The following is a 19,220-nucleotide window of genomic DNA, read 5'->3' on the forward strand; positions in this document are numbered from 1 at the left end:
TGCAAAATTGATAGTGACCCGCCAGCCATAGTGTCCCCATCCTGGAGCACTCCCATCATCTCTAAAGGACGTCGAGCAGACAGGACTCACTGCTGGAGATGAGGGAGCATTCCCAGCATCAAGACACTGGCAGAGTAGGTGAGTATCTCTCCCCATGCTGCCCTGCCCCGTAGCAGGAGCCCTTCTCCTGTCTAGCTGTGTCCATTTTATTTTTATCTTGTGCCAGCCATAGGGTACCCCCTGTTGTATCTTGTGGGCTGCCCGTGGCTTTGTGCTTGTGGGCCGCCCGCGGACAGTGCACCATGCAGCATTCGAGCAGTGCAGCTGCGTGCTCTGTTTAGCATGCGAGCATTTTTGTTTTTGATGCCACTCGGTCATGTGACGCTGCCGGGCCAAGTTGCTGGCAGTCCAGCCAGAGCCACATACTATGTATGCTCTCACTACAGTACGAGATTTACATCCTAGCAGAGATCATCTCATCCTATGAACAATATTGCTCAGGCTAATTGTCAGCAGTACTCCAGCCTCTCTTGAGACCTGTAGTACCTTCCATACCGGAAAGAGTACTTGGCACAGGAATGCTCAGGACACGTTGCTTCTTATGCCAAGCTGGGTGGAGCCTGGCCTGGCGGCTATCTCCCCTGTTCCCCCTCCTGCAGTGTCCGAGATGGATGTCCAGTCAGAGGATAGATCATCCTCTGCACAGTCTGGTCCTGTTTATGTATAGTGGTAATTCTGGGGTCCCAACTCCTGTAGATCTGTCTATGGGCGCCCCTCCGGTCAGCTCTGACATGCTGACCCTCTACGGGTCCCAATCCCCATCAGGGGGTCTCAGAACCACAAGGCATGTAGTGCTTTCTACAAAGACTGGCCTGCTAGTTTAGGCAGCCGTGGCCATACGGATCTGGGTAGCTCAGGTCGTCTTTGAGGCATGCATTACCTATGGAGACAGAGTTCCCTGCTGACCCTAACTGGGTGCAGAACGGCCCACATCTTTTTCTACTATATTGTGGATGGACAGACGCTGTCCGTAAGGAGTACTCTGTAATTCAGAGCAGTCTCCAGCTTTGCTCCTGAGCATTTCCCATGGATTCTTTCTACACAGGTGCAATGCGTAGGTTTCTGGTCCTCCAGCAACAACGCTGAGGGAAGTTCATTTCTATTCCTTTGTGGAATGGATCGTATAGCGAAGTTAACTCCTCCAACTGGAAGAGCGGTTAGGTCGGACGGAACCAAAAGCTTGCTGCGCCGCTCTCCCTGCATTATTGCTTACAGGAGACCGTAGAACAGGATATACTTTGTTTTTTAATTCTTAGTCTTCGTCACTCTACTACTGATGTTTCCTCGAAGGGTCCAGTGAGACCCCTGTACTGGTGTACTCTTGCCGTGCTGCCAATTCTTTTGTGCCTAATGGATTCATGCGGTTAATAAGATATCTTGATACAAGACCAACCCTAGTTGTCTACCCAGTCGTTCATCATTTCCAAGGCTAGACCTTTTTCGGAAGCCTATGGTTTTCATTCAGAAATTTTACTCCATCTGAGCATGCTGTATGCCTAGACATCTATTAATGCTAGCCGTGGTTGTTGGGTGGATTTTCTTCTTTACACCTGCAGCTTCTTATATTTTTCCCACCCCCTTGGGTACTGCTCTGGAACATCCCAAGGTTTTGCTGTGTCCCCCAATGATACAGATGAGAAAACAGGATTTTTGTAAGAACTTACCGTAAAATCTTTCTCGTCCTGATCATTGGGGGACACAGCACCCACCCAGTCTGGTATTAGGACTGTAACATATACTCCTTGGTTGGAGTGTTCTCTGTGCAGTCGCACATGTTGCTACCATGAGCTGCAGTTCCTAAGTTTTATTAACTATTGTTCTATCCTACTGGTTGCTCCTACTGCTTGCATACAAACTGATCTTTCTTATGCCTGCAGGAGGGGTCTAGCTAGTGAGAGGAGTTAACGCGTTTATGCTTAGTGTCGCCTCCTAGTGGCAGAAGCTATACCCAAGGTCTTGCTGTGTCCACCAATGAACAGGATGAGAAAGAGATTTTACAGTAAGTTATAATAAAAATCCTGTTTTTTGGTGCGTTGTGCTAACTTGAGCTTTTGACTGAAGGAATTGGGGAGCGGTTAAGTTTGAAAGCCAACTTCTAAAAGCACCTTGAGTTAGTTTATGGTGCTGTGGGGAGGTGACAAGTTCCCATCAAGAGCTGTAATCATGTACTGATTAGGCACAATCGTTCAATTGCTCATTATTCGGTACGTCAATGTGCTGCCAATCACCTGACAAACTATCAATTGCTCATTTGTTGGATGATCACGTAGTTGATGCAGAACGTAAAATTTATTTCTGTAGGCAGCACATTACCCTATGTGAGTGAGCGATGTGCTACCAACCATGATACGTGGGGCCATAGAATCGTCTGAATGATCTTTTGTACCCTAATAGTCTGAATTGGCCTGTGTAAAGTCTGGGCAGACACTGGTATATTTCACACTTTCACAACCAAATGTCTAAAGCTGGGTTCCCATATGAGTTGTCTGGTCAGTGTTTTTCATGCCAGAACCAGGCACAACTGACATTTTGGTGCACTTTATACACTGGCCTGGGATCCATAGCCAGACAGAAGGCCGCTGCATGCAACAAGTTTGTGTAAGATGCAGGGAGGCATCCGTGTCAAAACTGGTCCGTCAGGTGCACTATGAACGATCTCGTATGAACTATGGGATCGGTTGTAGCATCACTTTTTATGATGCCACAAAGCTGAACGGCCAGATATGAGAACGCAGCCTAATCTTGTATATCTGCTCATATCCTGGTTACTTCATCATCCACTTTGACTATAATTTTCTCTTTACCGTAGGGAGGCGGATTTCAGAAGGAAGGTTACAGCAGTTCTGGATTTTCACAACCTGCTGCTCAAGCGGAGGAGGAAGAAGATTGGGGCTAGTGAAAGACATTCAAGCAGATGAGACGCATCCTTACTTTCAGTTTTTCCTAAACATTGTTCTGTTTGTAAAAATAAGTTTGTTTCCTCACTTGAGTATTTAAGGTAGTAATATATTGCTGTTGAAAAATGCAGATTTTGCTTTATAGTAAATGGTGGCACTGAAACACTTTGAGCACAAAATTAAAGTTTTCTTTAACTATTTGACTTTTTGCATGCTTTTATGGATGCTCCATTATCATGACTGACTCCTTTAGCTGCGGCATCACTACAGAATGAAGAGCATTTTCTTGCCTATCTCTTAACTGTACTATGTACACATTATATAGCTTGTAGCTAAACACTACTCTGCACAACTGTTCTTGGACTGCCATATGTCAGTGAGATGGGGACAGTGGCTTATTTCCCACAGGAACGAAAGAGCATTTTGGAGCGTAACTCCACTTATAAATATCATATTTTTCAGTACTCGTTTTAAGCTTTAACGCCTTCTTGCTCCGGGACTTAGTTTTACATTGTGGGGGCTTGTATAAAGTGGAATGGGATATCAATTCCACTCCATACAGTGCAGCTGCCAGCTGCGATCAGTATGAATGCTGATTGCACTTTTTAACCCTTAATTAACATGCTCGCTTGGTATTCTTAGTCTGTCTGATGCAAACTGAGCACTGGTGGTTCATCAGTAGTATTAAGACACTGCTCTGAGTAATGATACAAGTGCCACCGACATGTTGGAAGACTAAAGAAGCAGATTGGTGGCTGAACTCATAGTAAGTGTGGTAACAAGTAATTCCTCTGGCCTGATTGTGCTCAACTTGTCCCTGGGACTGGATGGTTGCTTCAACTTTTCCACTTGTCCCTAATGTGCTGCCAGCGGTAAAATCAAACTACCCTTATATACTTGAGATCATCGGCTGAGGTTAGAGCGTTCAGTTCATGTTGATCCTAATGAGTATAATAGGCTATGGTCTCCTTCACTTATAAGCATTTTTAAGTTTTTAGTGGCTCTTTAACGTTCGCGCCCCATACAAGGGGGATGCTGGTTGTTTGACAGCTGACTCCACCTGCAACAGCTGTGATAAAAGCTTATGTGGATCACAGCTGGTAACCCTTTCAATGCCCTGATTTGGTATCCCAAATGGCTCTCTGTGATAAGATCACACAGGATGCAGTTTGGTAGCTTATAGCAGCCTGGGGCTTTTCTGAAGACCCCCAGGGCTGCCATGATTGCCTATCAAGGTCTGTCTATGGAACTTCTTGACAAACTGCCTGTCAAAGTGGTAGAATATAATATGGTATTATATGCACTATACTGTATGAGCAATCAAATATCGATGTTCCAAGTCCCCAACGGGGACTAAAAAACATGCAGAGCGTCATTGTACATCGCTTCCCTCCTGTCCGTACACCACCCAGCCCGCACACTCAGATTAAATACCCCACTAATATGAACCTCACATGCTCAACTCCAGGACTTCTCTAGAGCAGCACCAATCCTTTGGAATGCTCTTCCCTAAGGCATAAGAACAATCCCCGATGCATGAAATTTCAGACGCACCCTAAAAACACCTTCAGGGAGGCATACCAAATCCGACCTAGTCCCCCTGCCCCTTCTCAGGGCACCCCCACACCTTCCACCCTGCCTATCGCATGTGACCCTACCCCTGTACTTCCTTATCGCCGCACCCCGTTTGCTTCTAAATAACTGATTTCCACATATAATTCCTGTACTGCCTGTGTTCCCCTGTGCCTTATCCCCCCCCCCCCCCCTTGTACCTCCTGTATCACCCCCACCCGTTTGTTTCAAACTGATTGTATACCACATGTAATCTGTTGAATTTCTATGTTCTCCCATGCTTGAAAACGCTGTGGAATAAGTTGACGCTATACAAATAAAGATTATACAGGGGTCAAGGGAGTTAAAATGCCTCATTTGGTATCACCATGCTCATTATGTCAAATGGCTCACTCACTGGTACCAAATTCCTGGCGAGGATTTGATGGTTTCTTGAGATAAGAAACATTTATATAAGGTTATTTTAATTCGGGCATTAAATTGCTCAGTAGTTAATGGTGAAAGCCAGACCATAAGGCCTCCTTCACATGGGCGACAAAGTTGCACAATTTTGTAGCGTTGCTACAATGCTACAAATCGCATGTATGAGAAGCCCATGCTCTTCTATGGGTTCCTTCACACATGCGATGTTTTGTAGCATGCTACAAAACGACCCAAAAACCTCGTGGGTCCGGCGATATGCCCACGACTCGCGAGGTTTTCTTGCCCATGTTTCCCAATAGAGCCTTCCTCTGTTGCATCGCACGAAAACACGATTTTCATGTGATGCAACTTTGATAGTAGCAAATGCTACTGTCTAAGCTATAATCTAAGCCCTAACTTAAAGGGGTGGTCTCGCGAAACCAAGTGGGGTTATACACTTCCGTATGGCCATATTAATGCACTTTGTAATGTACATTGTGCATTAAATATGAGCCATACAGAAGTTATTCCACTTACCTGCTCCGTTGCTAGCGTCCTCGTCTCCATGGTTCCGTCTAAATTCGCTGGCAGCTTGCTTTTTTAGACGCGCTTGCGCAGTCCGGTCTTCTCCATTCAGCACGAGCCGCTTCAGTGTGCTCCCCGCTACAGCTCTTCTGCGCATGCGCAGACGAGCTGTCACTGCTCGGGAGCGCGCTGCAGCGGCCATTCTGTACCTTCCTCTGTTAGAGGAAGGTGCAGAAACTGGAGCTGCCCAGCGGAGAAGCCCAGCCCAGCCCAGCAGCCCCGAGAAGCCTCCCAGGTAAGTGATTTGTGGGGGGGGGGGCTGCCGCTGCGCCGGGGGGGGCTGTCGCTAGGCCGGGGGGGGGGGGGGGGGGGCGGCTGTCGCTAGGCCGGGGGGGGGGGGCGGGGCGGCTGTCGCTAGGCCGTGGGGGGGGCTGTCGCTAGGCCGGGGGGGCTGTCGCTAGGCCGGGGGGGGGGCTGCCGCTGCGATGGGGGGGCTGTCGCTGCGATGGGGGGGCTGTCTCTGCGATGGGGGGGCTGTCGCTAGGCCGGGGGGGGGCTGTCGCTGCGATGGGGGGGCTGTCGCTAGGCCGGGGGGGGGGGGCTGTCGCTAGGCCGGGGGGGGGGGCTGCCGCTAGGCCGGGGGGGGCTGCCGCTAGGCCGGGGGGGGCTGCCGCTAGGCCGGGGGGGGGCTGCCGCTAGGCCGGGGGGGGGGCTGCCGCTAGGCCGGGGGAACTAGCGCTGGGCTCCAGAATCTAGCGCTGGGCTCCGGGGCCTTCACCTGGGCTGAGGGTCTAGCGCTGGGGAGCCGGGGGCTAGCGCCTTACCTGCTGCCTGGCGGTGGGCGTCTGGTCGGCGGCTGCGATGCGTCCGGTTGCCATGGAGACACAGCTGGCGGCGTCTCGGGAGCGCGCACGTCGGGCTGCAGCGAGCGACGGGGAAAGAGCCGGCGGCCATCTTGAGGAAACTTTTATAAGTTGCTGAAACGCTGGAACGGTAAGTACGAACCAGCTAGAAATGTCATTTACAGGGGGGCTTAGTAATGTGTACTTAATGGGGGGGACTGGGCAAAAAAAAAATTTAACTGCTTCCTCGAGACATCTCCTTTAAGGGATAGAAAAAAAATACACATACATCACCTTAGATGCAGTCAGCTCGGCTGCAGCTTCTTCCTAGGTGCTGGCACTGATCTTCTCTTCTGGCTGGGGATTGAAAAATCCTCCCCTCCTGGAAGCGCTGGCTGTGATTGGCTGACACTTAGCCAATCACAGGTAGTGCTCGAAGAATGGCTGTTATTGGTTTAATCACAGCCGTTCTTCGAGCACTGGCTGTGATTGGCTAAGCGGCAGACAATCACAGCTAGCGCTTCCAGCGGCGGGGGTTTTTCAATCCCGGCCAGAAGCTGATCAGTGCTGGACAGCGAGGGAGAGGTAATGTATACAGTTTTTTTCCCTTTTAGTTACAGCTTATTTTCGGGGTAGGGCTTTTATTTCAAGCTCCCCCCTTCCCCAAAATACTCGTATGTGATGCTTCAAAGTCACGCGACTTTGTAGTGCTGCAAAACCGTGTTATTGCCGCGAGAAGACACAGCGATATCGTACAGTGCAGCAATGCGATATCGCTGTGATTTTCTTGTGGCGATGTTGTTTTGCCTGTGTGGAGGAGGCCTTAGTCGTAAATGAGTAGCACTGATGTAAAAAGGGTGTTCACAGCAGAAGAAATAGTGCAAGCTGTTGCAGGTAGAAGGCATGTGCAGAGAAGGAAGACCTTGATGGAAATTACGGACTGTTTAGATGAGAAGTTTTGCAAAAATGTGTTAGATGATTTCAAATTTAAGCCATCATTGAGCCAAAATTCTGCGGTCTGATGAAGGTTTATGCAGGTCACAAAGAGTTAAAGATAGCTGAAGTAACAAGACAGCGATTTACATGTGCTTTTGGTGAAAGACAAAGGCCAGCTCTTGTTCTTGGGAACCAGCAAAAGGAATTGCAGAGACACCTGGAGATACATGAATGGTATCCCACAAACTCCGTCTTCCACAGGCCCCTATCCCATCATGGCTCTGGCCTCCCATGGTAATACAGATGTGGTTGCTAGTCACTGGTCTGCACCAGGATTTTGCGTCACGGCAGCTAAATACACACAGGGCTGCTTGATTTATGCACAGAACAACGTGGGTAGTCTGTACAGACTCCCATGCAATGCACCCCTCGTCCTGACTACCCATTCCAGTGTCTTAAAGTAGACTACATCTAACTGCCAAGGATGGGCAGGTATAAGTCCGTTCTGGTCTGCCTAGACCTGTTCTCAAGGTAGCCAGACTAGCCTACCCGCTCACAAACGCCACTGCCAAGAACTGATATCTGAGGTGGTATACGGGTACAGAGTACCAGAGATAACTGAGTGACTGAGGTACGCCCTCCACGGGAGAAGTAATACAGAAAGTAATGAAGCTTTGAGGGTAGAGCAGGCCTTTCATGCTCTGTACCATCCACAAAGCCGTGGTAGAGCAGAGAGCTTAAATGGTACCTTAGAAACCACGATCCAGAAGGCCATGGCAGAGCTCAATAGGCCATGGACCGAGTGCCTTCCCCAGGCACTCTTCAATGTAAGGTACACACCTAACAGAATAGGCCTCAGCCAATATGAGGTACCTTTTGGGCCGGCCCCAAGGTTAGGATTGTATTTACCATGATAACTCCAGATTCAGCATGGTAGCTTGACAAACTGTTGTTGCTCTCACAAAACGCCTAACTAATGTATATTCTCAAGTGTTTGCTTCCCTTCCGGATCCTGACAGCTTAGAAGGGACTGATTTTGTCAAACTTGGAAGTTGGGTGGTTTACTAACATGTCCGCAAGCTCTAGAACCCAGACTTTATGGTCCATAACAAGTATTCCTGACCACCACTACAGATGTTCAGCTAGAAGCACAAATCCAATTTGATACACGCGTCTCATTGCAAGAGAGTCTTCACAGCTATGCTTCCATAACTAAGGCTCTGAAGGGTCTAATTAGTCTCTTTAAAGATTTAGCAGCAAAATTCCGGCATCTCTGACCCCTTTTGGTGACTGCTGGACTGATCCTTTCAGCAGATGGAGCCACTGGATTTCATCTTTTGCTAGAATTTTAGTGACTATTTTTTACTGCTATTGCTGCTGTTGACTGCATAAGGCCTCCTTTCCACGGAGGGATTTCCACCGCATAATTCGCGGCAAAAATCCGCTGCATTGGCTGCAGCTATTAGGTTCTATTGAACCTAATAGCTCAGGGCACACAGTGCGGAATTCCACCGCGGAATTCCGCACCGTGAAATCTCCCGTCCTCACCCGCGGCATGCTCTATTTGCCGTGGGTGTACGCGCTGACGGCTTCCATTGCAGTCAATGGAAAAAAAATTGCATCCACGATCGCCGGCAAGCATTTAAAAATAATTTTTTGCACCAACACGCAGGTCTTCCGCTGCGGAAATCGGCGTGTGTTGTGGACATGAGGCCTTACCCTGGAGGCACCACCTGCCATTCCAACTGTAGCAGAGCCGATAGATATTAGATACTGTGTGATGTTGGTATTAGTCGCCAACACTCCATGTGATTCTTGTGCTTTCTTTCCACGGTGACTTCTCACTGCAGGATGCAGATGCTTGCAGCAATCCTCTGCTGTTTCCTGGATGTTTTGAAACACATTGCAAGTTGTACAACTTCCTATATATTTTTTTCCCTTGCTAACTGTAAATGAGATCCCCCCCCCCTCCAGCACGGTCTGCCATTAGTGAGATGTTACCCGATGAGGTCCTATGTCCGGCGTTCTGAGAAGCTCCTCGTCACAGGCTGAATGGAGAAGGGTAAGAGCCATAGTTTGCATTCGGAAAAGTTTCTTTCCTGCTATCTTAATATTTCTTAGTATGTACTTTATGCTCTCTATGGAAATCCTCTATATAGGAAAGCCCAGCTATATAACATTTATTTAAACTATTGGAGTCGCATGCAAACACATTGCACTCATATGCAAATTACATAGCATGCGAGTGCAATGCGATTTTTATAACACTCCTATAGGAAATAACGGACTATTCTTAAGAATCGCTCCCAAATATAAAAAATCCAGCATGTCCTATCGCAATCTGTCCTCGTAATTGGACGGAACCCTCGCGTGAAAATCATCCATGTGAATACGGCTGTAGATCCTTGTGCATGTCTATTACTACTGTGCCTGTACACAATGTTACTATTTTGTAATATGCGGCGAAGCGAAGGTTTATTATTGCTTATAATACACACCTGATCTGATGCAGAAGCTCTCATTAAGCATTTAGTAATCATGCAGTAAGACTGTTAGACATGAGGCAGAAAAGTTAAGTTTTTTTTCCCCCTGTTAAAATTTAGCCGTGGACCAGCATATATATAGCCCTTACCCCAGAGGACACCACGTTTGTGATAAAACGTGTTGGGGTTGGTCTCAACTTCAGGGATTGCTGAAAGTTGTAGTACTTAGTATTTGGGGGACTCTTGTGCTGCAGACTAGAGCTATGTTCTTACATGTCTAGATTGGGATACTAGTATCATACCGAGTATATGTGTAAATACAGAAAATAGCCATTCTATATGGAACTTGAACCCCCAGCATCCTCAGGCTTTTAAACCAGATGTATCCTTGTTAGTTCATTTTATACTATTTTCAGTAAATATGCTAGGGTAGACATAATCCAGGCATTTGTTGCTTTGCAAGCAAGTGTGGTGTAACCTAGTGGAGCCCTGTCTATGTTTAATTTTTGTCTGACAAGCATGTAAATTCTTGTTCCATCTGCAAATTCGTGGGTGAATTAATGACCAATTTGGCCACCATCTACAGCTCTGAGATGGGTTTCTGCATCCATTTCCTCATCTTCGGGGAGACACATATGTTCCAGGAACCATTCTCTTACTCAACAATTTCGTTTGACTGTGAGCTCATTGTGTTCCAAAGTCTTTTGTTTCACAACCTGCAAGAAGGTCAATAAAAGCAGCCAGTAGTTGGGGGTGAGCTATAAGGAGTGCAGAAGTAACTGTTGGGTCGGGGGGCTAGTCACACAGGCTTTTCTTCCATCTGTGTTACATATGAACTTCAGAGGTCCTGGCCTGACCCGAACTCCTGAGTATCATACATGCATATGATGCTCCAAGTTCAGGTCCGGAGACCAGTAGTCAGACCAGGACACACTTCTGAACCACGTATGTAAAACGTACGGTGCTGAAGACAGTGTGGACAGTTCCTTAGAGCCTAGGAACTTCAAGTTACCCCTCTGTCTCTAGGTATTAATGTGATGCTACACCTCATACATCCATATTATGGACCACCAGACGCAGGTCATTGCCACACCATTTGTGTCAGCTAAGAGGACACCCCTGTCTATCGGACTGTCCAAGCTCATATAGGCTGATATATTTGAGACCTGTCGGCTTTCTGTACATACAGGGTCACATGTGCTGAAAATAAGGGTCAGTCTTTGTTTTTTGAGAAACCACACCACTCACCTAGCTTTACCAGAACTAGGGGATGACAGATGGTTAAGTTCAGACCGAGGGGGTAATGCTTCTTTTTGTGGAGAGCACCATTAAGATGTAGAGAGACATTACAGGCCTGCATGGTTCCCTGGGAAAAAGCTATGCAAATGAGCAATGAAATAATAACTTTACAACTCCACCTATTGGAAGGTAGCTTACCTATGAGTCAATATCTGATTTTTTAACAGACCTTTCAACATGACTAGGAATGTAAGCCAAACCAGAAAACCCATGGTGTTCGCCACCTTCCAATAGGTGGCGGTGTGGAGACATTATCCCATCACTCATTTGCTCAGCATATTCCCAGGGAACATTGTATAGGACTCCCTACACCCTTGTGGTCTCCACAAGGAGAAACCGTACCCCTCTGGACTCATATTGATGGTCTCTCACCCAGCTAGCTAGAACCCTACTGAGCACTGATGAAGGGCTAATAACTCTGAAGCAGCTGTCAGTACACTGGGTTTTCTGTTTTGGCCTACATCCTTAGTAATTTTGCAAAATCTGTTAAAAGATCAGATATTGGCCTATAGAATAGCCACCATTCCAATAGGTGGCATTATGGAGGGATATCCCATTGCTTATTTGCATTCTATCATACCAAAACTCATTGGGCCGCAGAACAATTTGTGCTACATTTTGGCATCAGCCATACTACTTAAATATTGCTGATATGACAATTCAGTAAAAATTGAAACTTTTCTCAGTTTGCAAATTTGACAAGCGAACATGGAAAAGTGGGTATGGTCAATGAAGGAGACGTGGCTTTGACCAGGTTTATTAACTAGAACAGGTGGACAATGGAGCAAACTTTTTTTTTTTTTTTTGCAAATCTACAACTGCACATAGCAGGCGATGATCTTATTTCCTCACTGTCAGACAGGTAAAAATGCATCAGATTTGTAGTACATGACTCTATTGGCTACGTCACACACACCTTAGGGTGCTTTTAGATGTAAGGATTATCATTCAAATGAGTGAAAGAACGATAAGCGTTCAGTCTAAACGCAGCCAACGGCCACTTTCTATTCATCGTCCATTTTATACAGGCATAAAAGCCATTGTTGGCTCGTTTGCTTATCATGTTTCAACTGCCATTGTTCAGTCCCTCTATTTGCTTATACACCTAATGAGAAATTGATCAGTTTTCCAGATATGAAGGAGCCAACGATCTATCTGTCTAAACAGGCTGCACGAGTGATGACGTCAGTCGCTTGCTGAAATGATAATCGCCTCATCTAAAAGGATACTTTGTAACTGTGGCTAATATTTACTTACCACTGTTCATCGCTGGTCTGCTGGCAGCAACGGGGTAAACAGGCTTGTACACGGAACGATTTGTTCAAAAATTATCACTGGATCATTCAAATCTGAATGATGATTGGCCAATGATTGAGCAAAGAACGATAATTCATTCACTTACCGTTCATTGTATGCAGGCATAAAAATCATCGTTGGCTCGTTCGCTAACGGTTCGGTCTTACTGGTACAGTCAAGGGAACGACCGAATGTTCCTGTAAGATAAACCATTTACCTTTTGTTTGAACTGAACGCCCGAGTGAACAAGCAAGCTGTCATTCTTCACTCGTTGGCTCGTGCAAACTATTTTTATCGGTTTCATCTTAATCTATTAGTGGTTTCTCAATATTAAATTTAGATGAGCCCATTGATTTTTTTTTTTCCTCCCAAATAACTTTTAGTACTTTTAAAAATGCATTAATACTAGAGATGAGTCGTCACAGAAGCAGATTAACGTCTAAATTATTAGTAATAAAGCCCTTTCACAGTTTAGACAAATCTAAAATGATAATTCTTTATTAATTATATTTAAAAATTACTTAAACGAACACGGGGCACAATACAGAAGCCACTGGGTTGATGGAGATATGAGAGTCTATTCAAGGACCTAGGTGCCACATCCTAATCCTGCTTCCCTCTGTATACAATCATAGCAGAGAGGAAGAGCATGTTATGGGAAGTTGGCAACGTACAGTGGCTTTAATCAACGAACAATTAAAAAGAACTCGGACCAAATTCTATACTAGTGTCCCTCTCTTGTGCTCTTAGTTCACTATCAAAGTAACAAACAACTCAGCTACCATCACTAGATAGACTCAGCAATGAAGCTTAAATAGATGAGCAGAGTATAGTTTTAAACAGAGGGAAAATAAGTTTCTAGAGAGCTGTGTTGTAATAAAGGTTGATTGAAATGTATCATGCAGTAGTGCGGATCTTCATATCATTATTCAGAAACCTATAAGCCTCTCTAGAAACCCTCTTATGCTTGAATTCATGCGAGCAAAAGAGAAAGGATATAAGGACAAGTTGTGGGCCCAGTATAAATGTCAGTGAGCACACTTCTCCTTCCAGGGCCTGTTTAGTAGTCCTGGATTCTTAATTCATTCAGATTACTAGTATCGGCATTGATGCACTCATAGTTAGCTCTCTCAGTACTGTATAATCTCTTTCCATTTATTCTCAACGCGTTTCTCCGCTAATAATGGCGGGTCATCAGGAGATCAATGAGTTTAGTACTAAAGGATCAATTTTATATGTTAGTACAAAAAGCACGAATCATTGGTGCTTGTTCATAATGTATTTCCGAGTTTACTCCGAACCAATATCAAGCATATACTGCCAAGTAACGGTAATATCTCGTGTTTATATAGAGGGAGACTCTTTGAGGTATTAGAATAAAAGTGGCACTAGAGATGTGGGCTAATAGTGGGTCTTGAAGGACCTTTTTGCCAAAGGATGCCCCCTGACCAGACCGAGACTGTTGTCCAAGATAGTCTATATAACAGCTAGGTCTGATTCAGTATCTCAGCATGCACAGTAACAACTCTTTGACTGTGCCTGAGGCCGGGCAATATGAAGCAGATAATGTCTGTAGCGGCAGTTGTATTAGATGAGCCCATTGATTTTTTTTTTCCTCCCAAATAACTTTTAGTACTTTTAAAAATGCATTAATACTAGAGATGAGCGAGCGTACTCGGAAAAGCACTACTCGCTCGAGTAATTTGCTTTATCCGAGTATTGCTGTGCTCGTCCCTGAAGATTCGGGTGCCGCTGCAGCTGACAGGTGAGTCGCAGGGGAGAGCGGGCGGGAGAGAAGGAGAGAAAGATCTCCCCTCCGTTCCTCCCCGCTCTCCCCTGCAGCTCCCCGCTCCGTGCCGGCACCCGAATCTTCAGACCCGAGCACAGCGATACTCGGATAAAGCAAATTACTCGAGCGAGTAGTGCTTTTCCGAGTACGCTCGCTCATCTCTAATTAATACGTAATATTTCACACACATTACAGCAATAAGTGTACAGTAAAACAAAGGGAAATTAAAAGAACTACGAACAAGGGAATAATAACTAATATGTAGGATGAAGAAAACCTTTTTAAAAAGAAGAGTATAACGAGGTCATGGTCCGAGTTAATTAACATGAGACGCTCAGATTGTGTCTTCATGTGTGCACACGGCAAGAGATATAAACTCCAAACAACCCCTAAGGCCTCATGTCCACGGGCTTTAAATCCGCTGCGTTTCTGCCGAACGCGGATCTGCGCCCCATAGGGATGCATTAGACACCCGCAGGTAGTTAAATACCTGCGGGTGTCATTTTTCCCGTCAGGTGCGGATCCGCGTGCGGGAAAAAAAATGGACATGCTCCATTTTAGTGCGGGTCTCCCACGGGGACGGCTCCCGCAGGCTTCTATTGAAGCCGTCCGGATCCACGGGAGACCCATACCAGAATTAAACTCACCTGCTTCGGATGATGCGGTTCCTCCCTTCTTCGTAGCCGGACCTTCTTTCTTCGGCCCGGCGCATGCGCTCGGCGCGCCAAGCACATCCGCCAGGCCGAAGCAAGAAGATCCGGCCGCGAAGGAAGGAAGATCCGCATCGTCCGGAGCAGGTGAGTTTATTCTGATTTTCAAATCTCATGTCCGCGGGGCAGGAGGGACCCGCTACAGATTCTACATGAAGAATCCGCGGCGGGCCTGATTTTCCCCGTGGACATGAGGCCTTAGACAAAGTATTCATAACTTAATTCTTATTTGTGCACCCACATCACAAACCCCAATGAATGCCACCCTTTAGGGAGGTTAGCAGGTATATCCTGAGAATTAAGCCACTTTGCCAACCTTCTTACCCCCTCCACCTGGTCCAGTCTGAAGGCAATCATATGTTCCGTCAGGCAACAGTGTTATACCATCCTTCACCGAAATTTTCTTTGTTGTTCATTTGTATTTTTCCATTTATTTTTTATTTTTTTGCTATGGAGGTTCTGGTTGCCTTTAGGACATGGGAAATATCAAGGTCTGCTGAGATGCAGTTCTCCGTTCCCAGTGACAAAAGGGCAACCTCTGGACCCTATTGTACCGTAGTTTGCTAAATGGAGCACAGTGCATGTTGGACTTGGTCCCAGAAATGTTGAAGAGGTTCACACTGCCACCAGATATGTAGGAATGAGCCTACTTTTTTCATTGCATCTCCAGCATAGTTCAGAATGTCGTGGATAGATTCTAGCCAGGCGAGACCGATTAAACCCCTTAGTGACCACCCCATAGATTTTTTTTTTACATCCTGTGGGTTTTAAATTCCCAGGGCCGTAAAAACACACTCGCTCTTGGGATTAAAGGCATGTGGGCTGCGGACGTGTCTGCTCCCTGCTGTCCCTTGCCTCCGGCGCTGTCAAGGGGGGGCCGCGTAATGCACACCTCACCCAGGACAGACGCAGGACTGTCAACACTGGACAAATGGGAAACTCAATGCTGCAGTAAAACCCCTATTTAACAAAGGAAAACACAAAATAAGAGGGAAAACTGACCCTGCTCCTAACAGGGAAAGGTCTCTACCTAAAAGCAGATTGACCGCTCTGTTAAGTGCGAACCTGCTGAACACCGCTCGGCCTGCTACCCGACCCTAACAGGGGGCAAGGGAGAATACCAAACCACAGTACGAATAACCAAGAGTGAGGTAAATGAAACTGCAATAAACAGCAATGAGCTAAGGAAGGGGTAGGAATATAAAGCCCTCCCTACCTGCTGATAGGTAGACCAGAGTAGAAACCACACATAATAAAGCCTCTCTCAGAGGTGGGGGGAGTCTGAGAGAAATACCAACATGCAACTATATGGATGCAGATAGTAACAGTAAACCAGCAACCTGTATAGGAGCAGAGCGACTAGTCTGCTTGTGCACCGTGGTTAACGTACCATGACACCTTTGCTTCCGGCAACTGCGACAATACTTTGGTCAGTTACAAGGCTCGGGTGAACTTATGGACTTGTAACAGATTGTAAGGCCATGTGGTCCTGGAGATTTGTTCAGTTTTATGGAATTGATGACTTCCAACACCAATATATAGCTCAGATGGGGGCAGAGAAGGAAGGTTGGCCCTATTTAAAAAGGTAGTTATATAGTTCTGTAGGTTGGCTAATCAAGTTGTTGTCAACTAAGTTATATAGTGCCTTGTAATAGCCTGCCAATGTATCAATAATTCCTTGGGTATCAAAAATCTTATTTTGGGAGTTATTGAAGATGATGTGAGACCCGATTGCACTGGCTCTAATTTGCCATGCTAGTGTAGCGCTTAGTCTAAGTAATTTTTCGTTTTCTCAAAGGTAGGTCATGTTCGTAAGCATGCAGTTCTTGTAGTTGGTTACAGCAGGTATTTCCTTAGTTCTTTCTGGTAAGACATCTTATTTAGCCCGCACGTTTTATCGTATGATGCCAGTTTTAGAGACCCATAATGTAGAGTCAGAGACCCCCTCCCCCCCATCCCCATTGTCATTAAGGTAAAAATAATCTGATGATTTTAGTGAATGAGGGGCATACTTTGGGTGTTTTACAATATAAATATTCAGACGCCATACTTTAATAGTTGGGTGGTTAAACTGTTTTTGAATCAACATAGTTATGGGAGCGTGGTCTGACGACGACATGTTGCCGATAGTACTAGAGATGACACTACTAAAAAGACTTCTATTCACCAGCATAAAGTCAGTTCTGCTATACATCTTATGGGGATGTGAGGAAAAGGTGTAGTCACTGGGTGCTGTAGATGGCAAACGGGTCATTATCATTAAAGAGGGACGGACAATAAATTATGGGTGGATGTGTCCATAGAAGGCCAAAGGGCTTTGGTAAAGTCACCTAACCAAATTAAAGAGCCCACCTCATTATGGATGATTATGTTTAGGACCCTTTTAATAAACGTATGTTTCGAGTTCGGGGCACATACTGATGGTATGGTCAAGTGAGCGTTCTTAATAGTGCAGTTCAGGATGACAAAGCGGCCTTGATCATCAACCATTCCTTAAAGGGGTTGTCCCGCGAAAGCAAGTTGGGGTATACACTTCTGTATGGCCATATTAATGCACTTTGTAATGTACATTGTGCATTAATTATGAGCCATACAGAAGTTATTCACTTACCTGTTCCGTTGGTAGCGTCCCCGTCTCCATGGTGCCGTCTAATTTCAGCGTCTAATCTCCCGATTAGACGCGCTTGCGCAGTCCGGTCTTCTCCCTTCTGAATGGGGCCGCTCGTGCCGGAGAGCTGCTTCTCGTAGCTCCGCCCCGTCACGTGTGCCGATTCCAGCCAATCAGGAGGCTGGAATCGGCAATGGAACGCACAGAGCCCACGGTCCACCATGGGTGAAGATCCCGGCGGCCATCTTAGCAAGGTAAGTAAGAAGTTGCCGCAGCGCGGGGATTTGGGTAAGTACTATCCGGTTGTTTTCTTTTACCCCTGCATCGGGTTTGTCTCGCGCCGAACGGGGGGCCTATTTGAAGAAAAAAAAACCCGTTTCGGCGCGGGACAACCCCTTTAAGGGAGAACGCTGCTGAATTTTTAAAGGCAATACATACTCCAGCTTTCTTATGTGTTCCTTGAGAAAAGAAAATTTGTGGAAATTGTGAGATCATCTATTCGTATCTTCTCTATCTGTGTGTTGATTGAACACCTAGAATATCAGCCCAACTCCTGAACCTCCCTTCACAGCCTCAATCTCTTAGAAGGGAAGTTGAGACCCTCAGTATTGACAGATATTTTAAATACCATTATGGCAATGTAGACAATTCTGTTTGGGCTGGGAGGAAGCCTGGAAGACCTCTGCAGCGGAGGCAGACTCCCAGTCCCCCTCCGGCCAAAGCACCGTACATATAAAGTACCATCAACCAATCTGCAGTAACAAAGACATCATTATGTCAGACCACGAGCCCCAGAACAGAGACTAAGAAAGTAGCATAACAGTAACAAGAAACTTAAGGGTAGCAAGTAACCTGGTAAGTGATACACAAATTACCACAGTCCTCGTGGGGAGACTGGGCTTACTGATTCCTAGTAGAAGAAAAATGTGCCAGGTACGGCAAATTACAGGGTAGACACCCCAAATAAAGGCATGCGATGGTATCCAGTATTGGGAACATATAGTACCTTGTGTTGAATGTATGTGTCTATGCATGTGTATGTGTATTATTGTTATGTTACATCTATTGGCCTTGTCTGGGTCATGTCTGGTGTCGCCCTTAAACTAACCCTGCATGACTGTGTTCAATGTACCCCAACCTGCTCTGTCCCCTGTCAATCACCACTGACTAGGACTGAAATTAGGTAGGAAGGCTCCCTGTATTGGTTGGTGGATGAGGTATATAGGACAGGGCTGGTGGAGTTAGGGAATGTAGTGAGGAGACAAGCCTAGCCTAGATCAGGGAAGCCTAGGTTAAGTCAAGTCCAGCCAAGGCTCGGCTGGGAAAGTGGTTCTGGAAGTCGGGCAGAGAAGAGGCATGGAAAATGAGACGACTGAAGCTTGAAGAGATTTCGTCCTGGAGGTCAGCAAGAGGAAAGGATCGGGCACAGCAACTGTGAGTTAAACTCATCCCTGCAATACCAGAAGTCAGCATCTACACAGGAGTCTGCCCTACTCCCTCCATTCCTCCACAAACAACATTCCATTTCAGCTCCACTAAATTTAGCCTAGGCCACCTCGCTCCTCTACGAAGGGTTAAGAGAGTCCATGTATTTCATTCTTTATGCCTAAAAAGTTGTTGAAGTCATTGCCTGTTGCAACGAGAGTGTGGGCATTATATTTAATTCTGAAGAGTTGTGATTGTTGGAATTATTCTGAATTCCAGTAAACTGTGTGCCTTCAGTTTTACTGATGCTTCCATGGACTGGTCTCTATTTCATCAGTGAGACACCCTCATGCAAAGGCACTGGCGTCACATCGGA

At 46.1% G+C, this 19,220-nt stretch overlaps 2 protein-coding genes across 2 annotated transcripts in view; both read left to right on the top strand.

Moving 5' to 3' along the window:
- Positions 1 to 3,127, top strand: part of DDX4 (DEAD-box helicase 4) — a 52,343-nt gene extending 49,216 nt beyond the window's left edge. The window contains exon 24 of the mRNA XM_066601825.1: positions 2,870 to 3,127. Coding sequence (XP_066457922.1) covers positions 2,870 to 2,956 — 87 coding nt within the window. The 3' untranslated portion in view covers positions 2,957 to 3,127. The remainder of the gene's footprint in view (positions 1 to 2,869) is intronic.
- A 6,066-nt stretch (positions 3,128 to 9,193) lies between these two features.
- The window catches only part of IL31RA (interleukin 31 receptor A), a 39,630-nt gene continuing 29,603 nt past the window's right edge, over positions 9,194 to 19,220 (top strand). Inside the window, exon 1 of the mRNA XM_066602371.1 lies at positions 9,194 to 9,296. Within this exon, the coding sequence (XP_066458468.1) occupies positions 9,287 to 9,296 (10 nt within the window). The 5' untranslated portion in view covers positions 9,194 to 9,286. The remainder of the gene's footprint in view (positions 9,297 to 19,220) is intronic.

The sequence above is a fragment of the Eleutherodactylus coqui genome, chromosome 5 (assembly GCF_035609145.1).
Source record: "Eleutherodactylus coqui strain aEleCoq1 chromosome 5, aEleCoq1.hap1, whole genome shotgun sequence".
Classification (NCBI taxonomy): Eukaryota; Metazoa; Chordata; class Amphibia; order Anura; family Eleutherodactylidae; genus Eleutherodactylus; species Eleutherodactylus coqui.